Genomic DNA, 16,994 nt, shown 5'->3' on the forward strand with positions numbered 1-16,994 from the left:
CACTTCCCAGAATCCTTTGGGGGAAGCCATAGTTGTTTAAAGCAGCAGGCATAGTGCAAATGCATAGTGCGAATAGGGCCCTAGGTGAAAAGCAGCAGATCCCATAATGGAGGCAGACACGTCTAGCAACATCACACACACACACTGTTCTCACTAAGGAAGCGGAGGGGCAACTTTCCCTCATAAAAGTCTCAGGTGGATCAGGGGAAAGGAGAGACACTCTGAAAATTGCCAGGCACAACCTCTCTCACCTTCAGCCGGACCACGTGGGGGATCTTAACTCCATTGAGGTAGCACTTGATCTGAGGTATTCCACTACCAGCTGCCACAGGCTACAAGAAAAGCAACAACAGAGAAAATAAGTTTGCTTGGGTGTATTTCTGTCATTCGAACAGCTCTGAGACTGGGCAGTCGCTACATATTGCCCTCCACATGCAAATTGTAAGAGGCAGTGTGGCGTCACGGTTTGGATGCCGAACTAGGACCTGGGAGACCGGGGTTCGAATCCTCCCCTCAGCTGCAAAGCTTCCTGGGTGACCTTGGGCCAGTCACCGCCTCTTGCAGTATTAGCTGCCTCACAAGGTGGTTGTGAGAGTTAAAAGGGGGTGTTTAAAGCGCGTATGGCTCCTTGGGAGGAAAGGCGAGGCAGAAACGGGATCATGAAACTCATTGGGAGCATCACCCTTTGCCAAGGCGCAAATTGCAAAATGGCGGCGCGGGCGAGAGACCCGGGCGGAGGCCTTACCTCAATAAAAGCGACGATAACGGCCCCGACCATCACAATGCTCGCGTTCAGAGTGGCCCAGAGCAGCAGAGAAAAGGACAAGCCACCTGTCTTGGTGAATTTGTCAATATCTGAGGAAAGCAGGTTAAAAGGGGAAAACAATATCTGGCCATGGATTTGGGGAGAGGGCAGGATGTGTGTAAAATAGGCATGGGCGATATATCGATATACAGTGGTACCTCGGGTTACATACGCTTCAGGTTACAGATGCTTCAGGTTACACTCTGCTAACCCAGAAATAGTGCTTCAAGTAATGAACTTCACTTCAGGATAAGAACAGAAATCGTGCTCCGGCGGCGCGGCGGCAGCGGGAGGCCCCATTAGCTAAAGTGGTGCTTCAGGTTAAGAACAGTTTCAGGTTAAGAACGGACCTCCGGAACAAATTAAGTACTTAACCCGAGGTACCACTGTATTGTCCAGGACCGGTATGAGGAGCAGAGTGTGATGTTGGTTTCACTCAGCGGTTTATCGGTGATGAAACCATTGTGCTCCGGAGTCCCTCTGCCAGCAGCGCAGCTTCATCCAGGAGATGCTGCTAGCAAGGGGATTTGGAAAAACGGCGGTTTCACCAGCGATATACTGCTGAGTGAAATATGTATCACGGTCTGCTCCTCATACGGAGCACTGGGAGAAACAAGCTGCATCGGTCCCTCCATCCTATTTGGGGACTTCCCTGGCTTTTTTCTGGCCCACGTAGGACCAGTCTGGATAGTTGTCCTTGGTGAAGATTTGACGTTTTCATCCCCCAAAAAGTTTTTGATTTGAGTTTACTGAAATGAGGCTGCATTTTAACGTTGTATTTTAATCTTGTTTTTAAGTTGTATTTTAATCAATTGTTTTTATACCTGGTGTTAGCCGCCCTGAGCCCGGTCTTGGCTGGGGAGGGCGGGGTATAAATAAAAACTATTGTTGTTGTTGTTTAGTCATTTATTTGTGTCTGACTCTTTGTGACCCCATGGACCAGAGCACGCCAGGCACTCCTGTCTTCAAAAATTATTATTATTGTTGTTGTTGTCGTCATCATCATCATCATCATCATCTTCAAATTGCTCGGCTGATAGGCCCCGATTGCTGCTCCTTTCTGCCAAGCATTTAACAGAGCCCCCAGTCTGGCACTGGCTTGCCCAAGCCGGCAGTGGGGTAGGGGCTCCGTGAAACTGTCCCCCCCCCATCTGAGCGACCCCAATCGCTCAGCAGGGGTGGGTGGGGGGCTTCTTCTATGCCCCAGCTGCACGAAGCCTGATGCTGCTGTGGTGTCAGATCGCTCAGACTGGGGGCTGGAAGAAGTCTCCCCCCATCCCATCAGATGTGGTGGGGGGAGTTTCTTCTACGCCACAACTGAGCGAACCCCGATGTTGCTGAGGTTTCAGGGCTCACTCAGCTGAAGTGGGGGACCCCTCCCGCCCCCCAGCTGAGCAGCGGCCAGCGCCAACTACATTGGTCCTAGCCTGCGAGGAGCTGAGGTGAAAGGGCCCCAGGTCCGGCGGCGAGAGCAGCGGCCGTTTCACCCTGTGTCTAGCCCAGGCTTCCTCAAACTTGGCCCTCCAGATGTTTTGAGACTACAATTCCCATCATCCCTGACCACTAGTCCTGCTAGCTAGGGATCATGGGAGTTGTAGGCCAAAAACATCTGGAGGGCCGAGTTTGAGGAAGCCCGGTCTAGCCGGCTGGGGCCAATGAAGCTTGTTTCAACATCGTGGTGTATCGCCAAACCGCACGTCTGGCTGGTGACATACAGCACGATGTTGAAAAATCTAACATCGCCCAGCCCTGGTGTAAAAGGCAGGCTTCAGCTTGATACAGTCATGTTAGTACGGAAATATGTTTTATACTTTTTCACCTACGTCCACCTGGCCATCCAAGCTATTCTGCCGCCATCAGGGATGGCGGACGACACAATTCTGTCTGATTCCACTAGCTTTCATTCGCAGCCCATGGCGAAGGAGTCCTCCTGCCCTTCGCCTGCAGGCAGCAAAACGTCTTGTGCCAGGGATGTAGGAAGGAGGGCAGGGGGGCGGACCGCCCTGGGTGCCCTCACTGAGGGGGGTGACATTCGGCGCACCGTCTGCCCGCAACTCCCAAGCCTGCCCCAAGCCCTCGGGGTAAGGGGGCAGAGCTGCGCCACTTTGCCGGCGGCATAACCCCCTTCCCCCTTTGTTCTGACAGCTTGGGGGAGGCTTGGGTGGGTGGGCGGTGCACCGTGGGTGTCCACCATGGGGGGCTCGCTCCACCCCCACGAACGGCTCGCTCTGCCCCCGGCTGCAGGGTGCACGGCCGCTCCCGAGCGGCTATCCCGTGCCTGGGAGGGCACCCTCCCCTCGGGAGCATGCCCACCGTGGACATATGTTCCGCGACAGCCCTGCATTCAAAGGATACTGCCCTTCACCACTTTGTATTTCAGCCCAGCAATGTATTCCACCACAATGTCGATGAAGCAAGCAACGAGTCCGGTGAGGATCCCGATCATGGCGCAGATGACCCACCGACGAATCTCCACCGTCCGGAAAGCCTGCGTTAGAAGAAGTCGCAATCAGAGGGGTCTGCCTTATTATGCTGCTTCTTACTGACACTATTCAATTTATGAGTGGCCTAATATAAATCACCTCTCTATCTGGGGCATAATATTCGACTTTCATCTTAGGAAAGGCTATGGGAAACAGATTTGAAATTTTTGGTTGGTGCTGTGCGTTGGAAAGAAAATTATATGAAAATGATAAATACCGTTGGTGTTTGACTCCCAGTAAGCTAGCAAAAATGTATAAGACAGGTACAAATATCTGCTGGAAATGTAAAGAAAAAGAAGGCAGCTTTTATCATATGTGGTGGTCTTGTAAGGTAATAAAAAACATTCTGGGAAATGATATATAAAGAATTGAAAAAAATGCTTAAAATAACTTTTATAGAAGTTATTATGTAGCTGGATGATGGCTTCCATTACTGACATTTTCTGTGGATTTTTGCATGGTTTTTATTGCAATGCATCACTCTTTCTTCCTGATTTTACGTGATGCTTTAAAAAGTTTTGTAAGTCACTTAGAGGCTCTCTATGTAGCAAGAGACTAATAAGCTGACTAACTAATACTGGACTGTGTCAAACATGAGTCATATGGAGTAGAAATCAAGGGATTTAGATTTAGATTTAGATTTAGATTTAGATTTAGATAAATTTATTGTCATTGTCCGTATATACACAGTATACACAACAACGAAAATCAAACACCCCCCCAAAGACCGGGTTCACATACACATTTACACGTATCTCCAACACTCTCATCCTATTCAGACATAATCTATAAAACATAACATAATCCAAAATATAACATAACCTATTTAAGGCATAACATAACCTAAAACCTATCTCATTCCTTCCTACTCCCTGCTTGCTATTTCTTGCAACTGGCCCTGAGATCATTATTTAGTGCAATCAGAGCTCTTGGATAGAAACTATTCAGAAGGCGTGTGGTTCGTGTTTTCATTGTCCTATATCTTCTGCCCGAAGGCAACAGTTCAAAGAAGTTGTGAGCAGGATGGGTGGGATCTCTCAGGATATTGTGTGACTTCTTCAAAGTGCGAGACGTGAAGATCTCATCCAGGGTTGGTAGTTGGAGCCCAATAACATTCTGGGCAATTTTAATTATTCTCTGTAAAGCTTTTTTATCCGTTTCGGAGCTGCTCCCATACCACGATAATACACTATAGGTTAAGACACTCTCAATGGTACTGTGATAATAGGACAGAAGTAGGTGCTGAGATAGATTCAGTCCCCTGAGCATTCTCAGGAAATACAACCTCCCCTGCACCTTCCTCACAACCATATTAATATTTGCAGTCCATGAGAGGTCCTCAGAGATATAAATGCCCAGGTATTTAAAACCACCAACCCTCTCCACCTCCTCGCCATTTATGTACAATGGTAAAAATACACTTTTCTTTCTCCTAAAGTCAATTATGAGTTCTTTGGTTTTTTTGGTGTTAAGCATAAGATTGTTTTCTTTACACCATTGAATTAACCCCTGTACTTCTTTCCTATAAGCAGTCTCATTGTTCTCACTAATGAGCCCCACCACTGTTGTATCATCCGCAAATTTGATGATTGTGTTGGACTTATACAGTGGGGTGCAATCAAATGTGTACAGGGAATAGAGAAAGGGACTTAGCACACATCCCTGAGGGGCTCCTGTGCTTAATACTAGAGTAGAAGAATAGTAAGGTCCCATTCTCACTGTCTGCGGCCTATCAGTCAAGAAATTCCTTACCCACAGATATTACATTATTTTCATTGTGTCTACTCTGAGTAGAATGCAGCTGGATATTGCACAGCAACAACAACAGATTAGGTTCCGCTGTATTTTTAAAATGTGGACTTTTGGATGTGGGGAGGGAGGCGTACACATAACCAGATCTGAGATTTTGCAGGAACACCCCAGCAATCCTTCAGCCCTGGAGATGGACTGACCGTATGTTTGATCCTCTTCTCTTCATCCAAGAACAGCTGGTTCTCACAGTTGTCATAGTCCAAGCTCTTAATCAGCAAAAAAAGAGAGAGAAGGGAAGTGAGAAAACGGAAACAGGAAGCCAGGGGAATGCAGCCTGCTCGGGAAAGGCTCACTTTGCCTCAAAACTTACTAAAAGCAGCCCTTTCCAAGATTGCACCATCCCACCAAGGCCCTCATGCAGCCTTGTATTCAAGTGGTAGTCGCCTGATCGCCATAGGCGAACAGGAATTCCATGGAGGGCGAATCAGTAGAGGAAGGACAGAAAGTTCTTTACCTCTCTTGTGCCCTGCACTGAAAAGAATTGAAGCCCCTTCTTCCTTGCCCAGGACAGAAAAACAACCAAATGCTGTAGCTTTTTATTAGTTTAACCCAGGGGTCAGCAAACTTTTTCAGCAGGGGGCCAGTCCACTGTCCTTCAGACCTTGTGGGGGGCCGGACTATATTTTGAAAAAAAATAATAATGAACGAATTCCTATGCTCCACAAATAACCCAGAGATGCATTTTAAATAAAAGCACACATTCTACTCATGTAAAAACATGCTGATTCCTGGACCATCCATGGGACAGATTTAGAAGGTGACTGGGCCGGATCCTGTCCCCGGGCCTTAGTTTGCCTACCCATGGTTTAACCAGTTGAATTATTAGTTAACAAGATTCGCATACATCCAGAGGGTTACAGGCTCCACATCTCTGTGCAAAATAAGCAAACAAGAAGGAGCAAACCTCTCCATAACTTTTGTGGGTTTATTGTTTACAAAATCTGCTGGATAGCTCTCCCGGGTGGTGGGTAGATCTCCCGGGTTATAACAAACGTTCCCACCATCGCATGCCAGTTCCTTTCCAGTTGGAACCTTAAGCTGGGTGCCCACCTCGTACTTGAGAGAGAGGACTTTCTCGCTGTGTGGGATCTCGTTAGGGTGCGCCCGAGGCGGATCCATTTCCTGCAAAACACAATCGTCACGATTCTTAACGCCGCCTATCAAAAACTGGGCTTGTTTTATTTTTTTATTTCACGAAAACGACACACCGCCTGATCATAGGAAACCTCAAAGGGGCTTGCGAAAATAATAAAAGCAGTGAGATCATTTGTAAAAGCAATTAAAACATTTGAAAAATGGAAACCAGCAACAGACCTCAAAACACCTCAGTGTTCTAAATACCTGGCTAGGCCTTAGGTTTCAGGGCTGAGGTGCAGCCTTCTCAAACTTGGTGAGCTCCGGATGTTCTGGAGCCTGCGGCAGATGGGAACCGTAGTCCAGAACATCTGAAGGGCACCAGGGTGGGGTGGGGGTTGTCTTATCAGCCCCCAACTTGGAAGGACAAGCTCAGGGCCGGGGGCCAAATTTGGCCCTCCAGGCCTCTCCATGTGAACCTTGGTGTGAGAGAAGAGAAACTATCCTAGTGCATAAATAGGAAAAATTGCATGCGCTGCCCCGCCTATTTTTGCTTCTGGCCCCGCCCACCAGCGGCATGCAGTCCTCGGGAAGTTGTCCAGGAAGGATTGCGGCCCTCGGGTTCAACAAAAAGTTTCTCCCTTCTCTAGAGCAGGGATCAGCAAACTTTTTCAGCAGGGGCCAGCCCACTGTCCCTCACACCTTGTAGGGGGCCGGACTATATTTTGAAGAAGAAAAAGAACGAATTCCTATGCCCCACAAATAACCCAGAGATGCATTTTAAATAAAAGGACACATTCTACTCATGTAAAAACACGCTGATTCCTGGACCGTCCACAGGCTGGATTTAGAAGGCGATTGGGCTGGATCCAGCCCCTGGGCCTTAGTTTGCCTACCCATGCTCTAGAGCAGCGGTTCTCAACCTGTGGGTCCCCAGATGTTGTTGGACTACAACTCCCATCATCCCTGAGCTCTGGCCTTGCTAGCTAGGGGTGATGGGAGTTGTAGTTCAACCACATCTGGGGACCCCCAGGTTGAGAAATGCTGCTCTAGAGGGTGCCCAAAATGTCCCCTCTGAGGCAGTTTCTGAGTGCTACCCAGCGGCTTCTTGGCTCCCCCTCTGCAATGCTCACTTACTGGTTCATGTTCGTCGTCGAGGTCCACGTAGCTCATGCGCCCGAGTCGCAAAGATGAGGAGGACGGGGTGAGCTGAGGGGGCAAAAAAAGAACAGGCATGTCAGTGAGCCAGTCAGAGGAATCAGCTACCAGGCCTCAGGTAAAGCCCCGTCCCTCGATGAAAAGGCAAGGTATTTTCATGGTCCTGTCCTTCCACAGTTGGTTACCAAACCCTTGCCATTTGGATTGATGTGTTTGTAAATGGCTGGGTTAGCTGCATATGTGGATAGGAAGGCAACATGAATACAGTGGTACTTCGGGTTACAGACGCTTCAGGTTACAGACTCCGCTAACCCAGAAATAGTGCTTCAGGTTAAGAACTTTGCTTCAGGATGAGAACAGAAATCATGCTCCGGCGGCGCGGCAGCAGCAGGAGGCCACCGTTAGCTAAAGTGGTGCTTCAGGTTAAGAACAGTTTCAAGTTAAGAACGGACCTCCGGAACGAATTAAGTACTTAACCTGAGGTACCACTGTATTTAAAATAAATGTTACTGCAATTAATTTTATTTCTCACACACCGTTCCCCCAAGAGGAAGGTCACAAAAGTTTTAAAAATCATTATTAAAAAGAATCTAAAACAAACTGCAAGGACAAGAAAATTGTTGATAGGTTTATTATCTTTTTCGTAAACCACTCTGAGGTTTTTGTTTACAGTTAAGTAAATTGTATTAAATAAATAAAATAAATATGAAGATGGTTGGTCATGTAAATATATATGTTTGTGTGTGTACATACATACATAAGTGCGTGTGTGTGTGTGTACAGTGGTACCTCGGGTTAAGTACTTAATTCGTTCCGGAGGTCCGTACTTAACCTGAAACTGTTCTTAACTTGAAGCACCACTTTAGCTAATGGGGCCTCCTGCTGCTGCCGCACCGCCAGAGCCCGATTTCTGTTCTCATCCTGAAGCAAAGTTCTTAACCTGAAGCACTATTTCTGGGTTAGCGGAGTCTGTAACCTGAAGCGTATGTAACCTGAAGCGTATGTAACCCGAGGTACCACTGTATTCAGTTAAACATCTGGCTAGTTCAGATGACAACCTTGAGCTAGGGTAAGAACACTGAGAACTTAAAGAATAAAAGTCACTTTATCCAGGGGCAGTCCACATATATATATATTGGCCTATTCCAGCCTCTTTTTCTTACTGGTGACTGCTTCTGCTCAGAAAAAGCCTTTTGGTTCCAGAAATGTATTCTGATTGTACAGATAAAATAAACCAATAGAATTCTACAGGATGTGCTGCTAGTGTGTGAAAACAGTCCAGATCCAACGATCCCAAGGCATGCATCTCTAGATTACAGAGATACTGGTACCCGGGCATCTTCACTTGGTCGCAAGTGGTCAATAGCTAGGTGCAAAATGCTCCTAGTGCCCGGCTAATTTTGAACACTGATCTTCATCCCCTCCCCCAATCTGTGGCTTCTATCCAATGCTAGACCCCTTGAAATTAACAGACATCACTAATTTATTCTGTCCATTCCAATGGATCTACTCAGAGTAGGACTTCATCAGATGCACTGCTTTGTGCTGTTGTCCTTTTATATATTATTAACTGCGCGTCAACCTGGATGTTATGAAACTCAAGGGAGGGGCATTGAAATAACTTTAGAAGGAAAAAAACAGAAGGAAAAAACAAAACATGTAACGCTGAAGGAATTTAAGACATCATAGTTCAGATATTCCGTCTCCTTATGCAACGAAAACAAAGCCCACGGAAGTCTTATTACAATCAAGCAGTATATAATTTTTAAGAAATAAAATGAAAAAGCAACAATCTATGTCAACTGGAAAGGAGTCAACATCAGCAAGTCACAGCTTGCTAGTCTGAAAGGCAAGAACTTGAATGAGAGGCGCTGAATTTCCAGTTCTTGGTCATGGGTCACTCAGTTCACTGCTAGCTTAAAAAGGGGGTTAAAGAATTTTTAAAATGCTGGCTGATAACTGCTGGACAGAGGGGTTGCTCTTCACAGCATCAGAGCACTTGGGAAACAAAGAATTCAAGGGAGCACAAACCATCACAATTCCCAGCATCTGATTATGTAGACACACAGAGAGACAGCATTTCACCTTTCCAAGTCAAACTGGATGGACTTGGCTCCCAGTTCCCTAGAGAACTTCCTGAGCACCCAGGAAGAAACTCAAACAATAGCAAAGCTTTGGGGCAGAGGAGCACATCTGGAATAAGACAATCTCCTGGTCTTGGAGGTGTATGATTGGGGTGTGGGGCAGAGGCCCCAAAGCTCAATTTGGGATGCAGAGATGTGCAAACATAATCCCCATATTTAGGCCGTGCGACAGTCTGTTCCGAGAGCGATTCCCCCTCAATTCTTAATTTACTAAGTGGGCTGGCAAACTGCCAAATGAGCAAAATGACGTGCAAACTGTTCACAGTCAAGGAGATCTAAGGCAGTGTTCTTCATCCAGGCCTTTTATGATAGATTCCCTGATGCTGGAGCTTTTAGTTCTGATCTTTCAAGATCTCAGAGGTAGAGGAAAGCACTCTGGCAATCTCGCTTAGGGGAAAGAGGCAATTCCTGAGCAGCAGGAATAATACTAACATATGTACATGCTGTTTTTTTTCTTGCCAGAGTCTTCCCAAAGCAGCTTACAAAAAATTTGTTGTTGTAAATACTTTTTTAAAAAAAACACAGATTTGCAGAGATAAAAACGGTCTCAGAAGGCCAAAAAAACAACACATTTATTGTGGGAAATTTCCTCTTTCGAGGTAAGGCACGTGAAGCCTGACTGCCAACATGTGACATTCCAAAATATAATGCAACACTTTGACTTGGTTAAGAAGGGAATGTATTTTAGCTAGGGGGGTAAATCACAGCATTTCATATATTTAACCACACTGCTGCCAGCTTGACCTCATGAGACTCCAAAAGGACCGAGACAACTGCTTTGCACTCATAGCAAGACTGGGAACGATCAAATCAATTGTTGAGTGTAAAGTCTCCGTGTTTATAATGTCAACACTCGGGGGAAGCTGGGAGCTACTCCTTCAAATCTCTGAATGGGTTGAAACAGAGGGTGGTTATTACAACTTGCAGAGACAGAACTCACTAGCTAGTAGCCTGAAATGGGGAAATGCCCGACTTTTGCAAAATTGTCCATCAGCTAATTGCAAGGGCTTTGGGTGCTTTGAGACCAGAACTATTCAGTCCCCAACACCAAGCTGATGATTGGTGCTGAGAACAGTTCACTATCTATCAGTGTTAGAAACTGAGATATGAAAACTAGGAGCTAAATGGCACCTTAAACCTAGGTTACGGGCACAACAACAGAATGTCTAGGCACACTTTTTTAATAACAAGAATACAAAATGAATGAACTGCAGCTAAAATATTATGTTCATTTTTCACATGGTCTAGTCCTTGCCCTGCTCACCCCCCTAATATTCTTAAGAGGGTCTCTTCTCCGGTCTTCAGAAAGTAGCTAGAAGTGGAGAGGAAGAAAAAGGTCCTCCTTTCCTTCCAGTCTGCAGTTTTAATCTGAAATCTTGGGAGCAGCATTGCGTCCAGAGCTCCCTGGGTCAACCTAATGTAGTTCACAGCATAGGTGGAGTCGGGGGAGGGGGCAGGGGAGAGCTACCCCCCCATCAAGTAAATAAATAAAAATACTTAACTCAAATAGAAACTGCAGGAAGATTTTGACAGATTTTTCTGAGCAATCGGGGTCAAAAGAAAATAATTTGAAACCACTGCTGTCGAGACATTTCATTCTGAGTCTGCTAGACAGAGCCAGGAATAGGGTGATTTGGGTGTCCTGTCACAACCCCAAACATAAATCTTGGCTACACCCATGGCTCACAGGGTTGTATAAATGAGGAGGTGGGGAAAGTAAAGTAAGTTGTCTTGAGCTGCTTCTTAAATGCAATAAACAAACGAACACAAGAAGCTGGCATAGTTGTGGCCAGACCAATGGCCCGTCCTGTTTCAGACAAGTGATGGTCATTGCCATAACGTAAAAGTAACAGTCTAGTCTTCATGCTTCGGAATACAGTGGTACCTCGGGTTAAGAACTTAATTCGTTCCGGAGGTCTGTTCTTAACCTGAAACTGTTCTTAACCTGAAGCACCACTTTCGCTAATGGGGCCTCCTGCTGCTGCTGCGCGATTTCTGTTCTCATCCTGAAGCAAAGTTCTTAACCTGAAGCACTATTTCTGGGTTAGCGGAGTCTGTAACCTGAAGCGTATGTAACCTGAAGCGTCTGTAACCCGAGGTACCACTGTAAAGGTCTAAATTAAATAAGCACATAGGTCATTGTTTTATACTGAATCTGATCATGGGCTGCCTATCTGCACCAACTGGCACTCTGGGTTTTTCAACAGACAAAACCCAGCCCTACCTGGATGCCAGACGTTGAACGTGAGACCTTCTGCATGCAAAGCAGGTGCTCTAACCACTGAGCTTAGATCCCCTTCCCTATAGACCAGCAAACAGTACACTTATAACTCACCTCTGAAACCACCTGGGGAATCTGTGACTGGGGAAACGATTCTCGTCTAGGTCAGGCTAGAGCCAAGTTGTGCCAGGATGAAAGAGAGAGCAAATCCAGGAACCAGACACACCAGCCCCTAGATGCACCTGAATGTGGAGGCTGCAGACCCCGCTCAAATCCATTACCAAACCCCCCACATGCGCTGCCTCTTATCAGGCCACTACCTGCGAAGTGGCCACCCATTTCCCCTGATGTGTGAGGGGGAAGCACTTTGCACATGCTCAGAGCACGCTTTATACTTGCTTTTACTTATTTGTGTATTCAAAACGTTTCTATGCTGCCCCCTCACCCGGGATGAAAAGGCACCCGGTCACAGCTGTGCCATGGAACTGAGAATGCACCCTGGGTCTATGCAAAGGTGACAACGAAGCCACGAAAGAGCAGGTGACACAGGCAGCCCCTTTGCTCGTGTCGTAGGATTTTACGGTTGGAAGGGATCCCAAGGGTCATCTAGTCCAACCCCCTGCAATGCAGGAATAACGCAGACAGACTCGTCCCCACCCCACCCCTCAGCAGTGTTCAGGTCCAGCTGGATCAGGCCAGAGGCCCCTTTCAACCAAGCATCCTGCCTCTAGTAGGGGCAGCGGCCAGTCACACACACACACACACAAGCAGGCAGACACAGGCAGGCAGCAGACACCCCCCCCCCCCACCGGGCAGTCCAGAGGCAGCCACAGAGGGGGATGACCGCCTTAAGAAGGGGCTCCTGGGCTCAACAGCTGCTGAAACAACTCCCCAGCCCGGAGGCGAGCCTTTCAATTCTTCATTCCGGAAAGGCACTCTGGACATGCTCAGGAACACCGCCCCTCCCACCCCCACCAATCGAGCCCTTGGGGAGGTCGACTCCAGCCATCGTTTCACATCTGTCAGGCGGATGAGCGGAGTTTTACAACCATAACGTCCCGGGGCATCAGTAGAGTAGACTTCGCCTGCTGCTGGAGGCTCCCCCGCTCGGCGCTCACCTGGCGGGGCGGGGCGGCGGCCCCTCCGCCCGTGCCGTTGAGCAGCGGCGTGGCCTCGCCTTGGCCCTCCGCCTCGCCCTCCCGGCCGGACCACGACACCATCTTGGCCACGTTCGCCATCGCCCGTCCGGCCCGCGGAGACAGGAGGCCGGGGATGCCCCGCGCAGAAACCACGAGCCAGCGGTCATGTGACCCGTCCCCGCAGCCGGCGGAGGGGCACGTGACTCGCCTCCAAAGCCCCGCCCCGACTCCCCTTCCCGCGGCATCATGGGAGTTGTAGTCCTCGGATTCCCCCAACCCCTGCACTTTTTGTGTGCTTTCATTCCGGGGCAGTATTAGTATAGCCTTTGTGTTTACTTTCACTTTTAGTGCTTATCATTTTTATAACGTTTTAAATTTTTAATCTGACCAGTCTTTGATCATGTTTATTTTTTTGATTTTATCCTGAGCATGTGCAGAGCGCATTCCCAGGGAATCGTTGCAGCAGTTCCTGAGCCCCTGCGTCTTTTCTCTCTGTTTTCGGTACGAAAATAAATAAAAGCACCCTGTGAGAGACATTGCCTCCCAACAAAAAAATTATGGCAGTTTGTTTCATTTTTTTTAATGCTGTGAACTGCCCTCGGATCTTCGGAGGAAAGGAGGCATACAAAGCTAATAAGTAAATAGCGGACCCACCAAGTGTCCCTATTTTCCAGGGACATCCCTGATTTATAGCAGTCTTCCCGGAATGTCCCACTTTTCCTTAGGATGTCCCTATTTTCATTGGAGAAATGTTGGAGGGTATCAAGTTATCCAACCCCCCCAAGCTGTCTGAAGGCAATCTTGTATAGGGAAGGTTTTTTTTTATGTTTTATTATGTTTTTATATATGTTGGAGGGGTGCGGGTGGCGCTGTGGGTTAAACCACAGAGCCTAGGACTTGCCGATCAGAAGGTCGCGGTTCGAATCCCCGCGACGGGGTGAGCTCCCGTTGCTCAGTCCCTGCTCCTGCCAACCTAGCAGTTCAAAAGCACGTCAAAGTGCAAGTAGATAAATAGGTACCGCTCTGGCGGGAAGGTAAACGGTGTTTCTGTGCACTGCTCTGGTTTGCCAGAAGCAGCTTAGTCATGCTGGCCACATGACCTGGAAGCTGTACACCGGCTCCCTCGGCCAATAAAGCGAGATGAGCTCCGCAACCCCAGAGTCGGTCACGACTGGACCTAATGGTCAGGGGTCCCTTTACCTATATATGTTGGAAGCTGCCCAGAGTGGCTGGGGCAACCTAGGAAGAGATGTGGTATATAAATAGTAAAATTATCATTATGGAATGGGACATCCCTATTTTCACTGGAGAAATGTTGGAGGGTATGAAATAGACAATTTCAATGCAGAAAACCAGCCAGGCAACAACTTTGCATGATTTATTCCTGAATTATGTCCAATCCCATTATAGATGTAATTAGTTGTGGCTGATACCTTGACAACCTTCACCAACCGGATGCCCCCAGACATCTGGAGGGCACTAGGTTGCCAAAATCTGTCTCATAGGAGCACCCAAAATAATCTCTGCTTGGAGCATCTGAAACTTTGATATACTTTGGAGGGTTTTGTGAGATTCTGGGTGTCTCCCGCTCCAGCCAGCCAGGGGTAAGCCCCAGAGCATTTTATTTTACAAATCATAAATGAATTAGGCAGTGCTGAAAAGACACTCATAGTTTTTGAAGCACATTCCCACCTCCCTCAATGAATTCTGGGTACTGTAGTTTAGCCCTCCACAAAGTACAGTGCCCAGAATTCTTTGAGGTAAATAATGTGCTTTGAATGTGCTTTAATGTGTAGGATGCATGCACCCGCAATCTGAGAGTCTTCACTGTTGCACGCAATATCTGCCAGCCGTTCTCCTGTCCTGCTGCTGCAGAAGGATGGGTCAATCTATGGGTTTCTCTCCATTTCTTATCCCCCTCCCCATCTCAAATTTAGTTCTCCACATTTGCAATTACTATTTTTCAAAGTCCTCGTGCGTAGATTTCTCCCAACAAACACACTTTTCACTAATCGCATATCTTTCCAAAGCCGTTTGCCATAATACAGCACACTTTTGCATGTTATTTTCGCTAATTTAGGCATGCTTTATCCTTGTCTTATGTGTTTTCTGTACTTTACTTTGTGTTTGAGTTCCCGTACTGCTTTGGAAAGTATGAATTATGTAGATTTGAATGTGAACTGAATCAATTCCCCCCCACCAACCACCTTGTTCCTGTTCAGAAGCGAGAGGCCTCCCTGCTCCCCAGCAACTCCTTTGAACCGGCCCATCTGTCTGGGAAAAACCTGGTAAGGGTGGAAAGTCCAGTGACTGGACATGAACCAGCAGGATGAATGATCCTGAGTCACCAAGACACCAACCTGACCTTCCTGCCTCTCGCTTCCATTTTTTCCTCCTTCCAATCACTTGCTTTCTACAGACCTGGCACCGAGAAGCGGCTTTGAAAACAAGGCTAAGGAAGGAACCTCTGCCTCTCTTGATCTAGTCATACTCCAGCTCCCATCAGCCTTAGCCAACACGGCCATTGGTTGGGGTTGATGGGAGTTGTAGTCCAGCAACATCTGGAGAGTAGCAGGTTCCCCACTCCTGACCCAAGTGGATGGATCTGTCTTGGCAGCTGTTAATTCATATTTACTTAGAAAATGGATGGGAAACCTATTGTCTCACTGTGGAGGCCTTATTTTCCATGAATTTACCTAATTCCTTTTGAAAGCCATCTAGGTTGGTGGCCCTCTTTGCCTCCTGCAGGAGTGAGAGCCATAAAAACAGAATTGTAGAGTTGGAAGGGACCCCATGGGATCATCTAGACCAACCCCCTGCAACATAGCAATCTTTCTCCCCATTGTGGGGCTCAAAGCCACGACCCTGAGATTAAGAGTCCCACACTCTGCAAAGATGTCCTTCCTTTTATCTGTCCCGAATCTTGCAACATTTGGCTTCATTGGACACCCCTTGAGTATTATGAGAGATGGCCTTTGGTTTGGACTCAGTCTAGCCCTTATGTTTCCCTCCCTGTTATGTACTGAGTTGAATAGGATCCAAACTGCAGCAGTCTGATTGGTCCTAGAACAATAGGATCCAAACTGCAGCAGTCTGATTGGTCCTAGAACAATAGGATCCAAACTGCAGCAGTCTGATTGGTCCTAGAACAATAGGATCCAAAAGGCAGCAGTCTGATTGGTCCTAGAACAATAGGATTCAGAATGCAGCAGTCTGATTGGTCCTAGAACAATGCAGCAGTATGATTGGTTGGCAGGAACCACCCAATCATGCTCCAGATAGAAGTGAATCCACAACCTGATTGGCTTACAGTAGAATTCCGGAATTAGCCAATCATGTGCAGCCCATTGTGTAAATAATGTATATAAAGCAGATACTTTGAGGGGACATTCATTCATTCCTCCTCACCACTATGAGCTGAATAAAGAGCATGAAATCACTTTGCGACTCTTGAGTATATTTCACTCCCCTTATGGTCTTGATTTATCGGCTACTTTTAAAATGAGGCTGCATTTTAAATTGCATTTTAACCTGTATTTTAAATTGGTTTTTTCCTCCTTTTCTTCCCCCCCCCTATTATGTTTTTACTGTGATTTTATTGGTGCTAGCTGCCCTGAGCCCACCTCTGGCTGGGGAGGGTGGGGTATAAATAAAAATCTATTATTATCATTATTATTATTATTATTATTATTATTATTATTATTTACACCTCTGTCATGTCCCCTCTTCAACACCTTTTCTCTAAGCTAAAAAGTCCCAGACTCTGCAATTTTTCTCCATATGGAAGTCTCTCCATTCCTACTCTGAACCTTTTCGAATTCTACAGCATCCTTCTTGAGGTGAGGAGACAAGAACGGTACACGGTATTCCAAACGCAGCTAGATAAAAACAGATAGATAGAAGCCAGAGCAACAATAATGAGAGGAGAATATAGTGGGTCTCTCCAATATGTATTTCACTTTATACAATACAGCAAAATTAAACATGGCTTGGGGCTGTGGAAGCAGAGAGCAGCGGGGCTGGAACCGGACAGGAGAAGTACAAAATGGGTGGGAAACCTGGGAGAAGATCATAATTGTCCAGCTGGAAGGAGCTTATTGCTATATTTCTTTCAGGATTATCTTTGCCAGTTATGAAGTCCTAACTTTCCAGTAGACA

General features: G+C 46.9%; 1 protein-coding gene across 2 annotated transcripts in view; it reads right to left on the bottom strand.

Annotated features, from left to right (window-relative positions):
• The window catches only part of CLCN7 (chloride voltage-gated channel 7), a 39,068-nt gene extending 26,018 nt beyond the window's left edge, over nt 1-13,050 (bottom strand). The window contains exons 1-7 of one of the 2 annotated variants that reach the window (XR_014541495.1): nt 12,816-13,050; nt 7,312-7,383; nt 6,151-6,222; nt 5,241-5,306; nt 3,161-3,293; nt 746-855; nt 252-332 (exon numbers count right to left, since the gene is read on the bottom strand). Coding sequence is in view for 1 of the 2 variants with exons in the window: in XM_083585657.1 (XP_083441783.1) it covers nt 252-332; nt 746-855; nt 3,161-3,293; nt 5,241-5,306; nt 6,151-6,222; nt 7,312-7,383; nt 12,816-12,935 (654 nt within the window). In the remaining variant the exon portion in view is untranslated. The remainder of the gene's footprint in view (nt 1-251; nt 333-745; nt 856-3,160; nt 3,294-5,240; nt 5,307-6,150; nt 6,223-7,311; nt 7,384-12,815) is intronic. The other variant, XM_083585657.1, reaches the window with a different exon arrangement.
• Nucleotides 13,051-16,994: the final 3,944 nt, after the last annotated feature.

The sequence above is a fragment of the Podarcis filfolensis genome (assembly GCF_964270895.1).
Source record: "Podarcis filfolensis genome assembly, chromosome: 14".
Classification (NCBI taxonomy): domain Eukaryota; kingdom Metazoa; phylum Chordata; class Lepidosauria; order Squamata; family Lacertidae; genus Podarcis; species Podarcis filfolensis.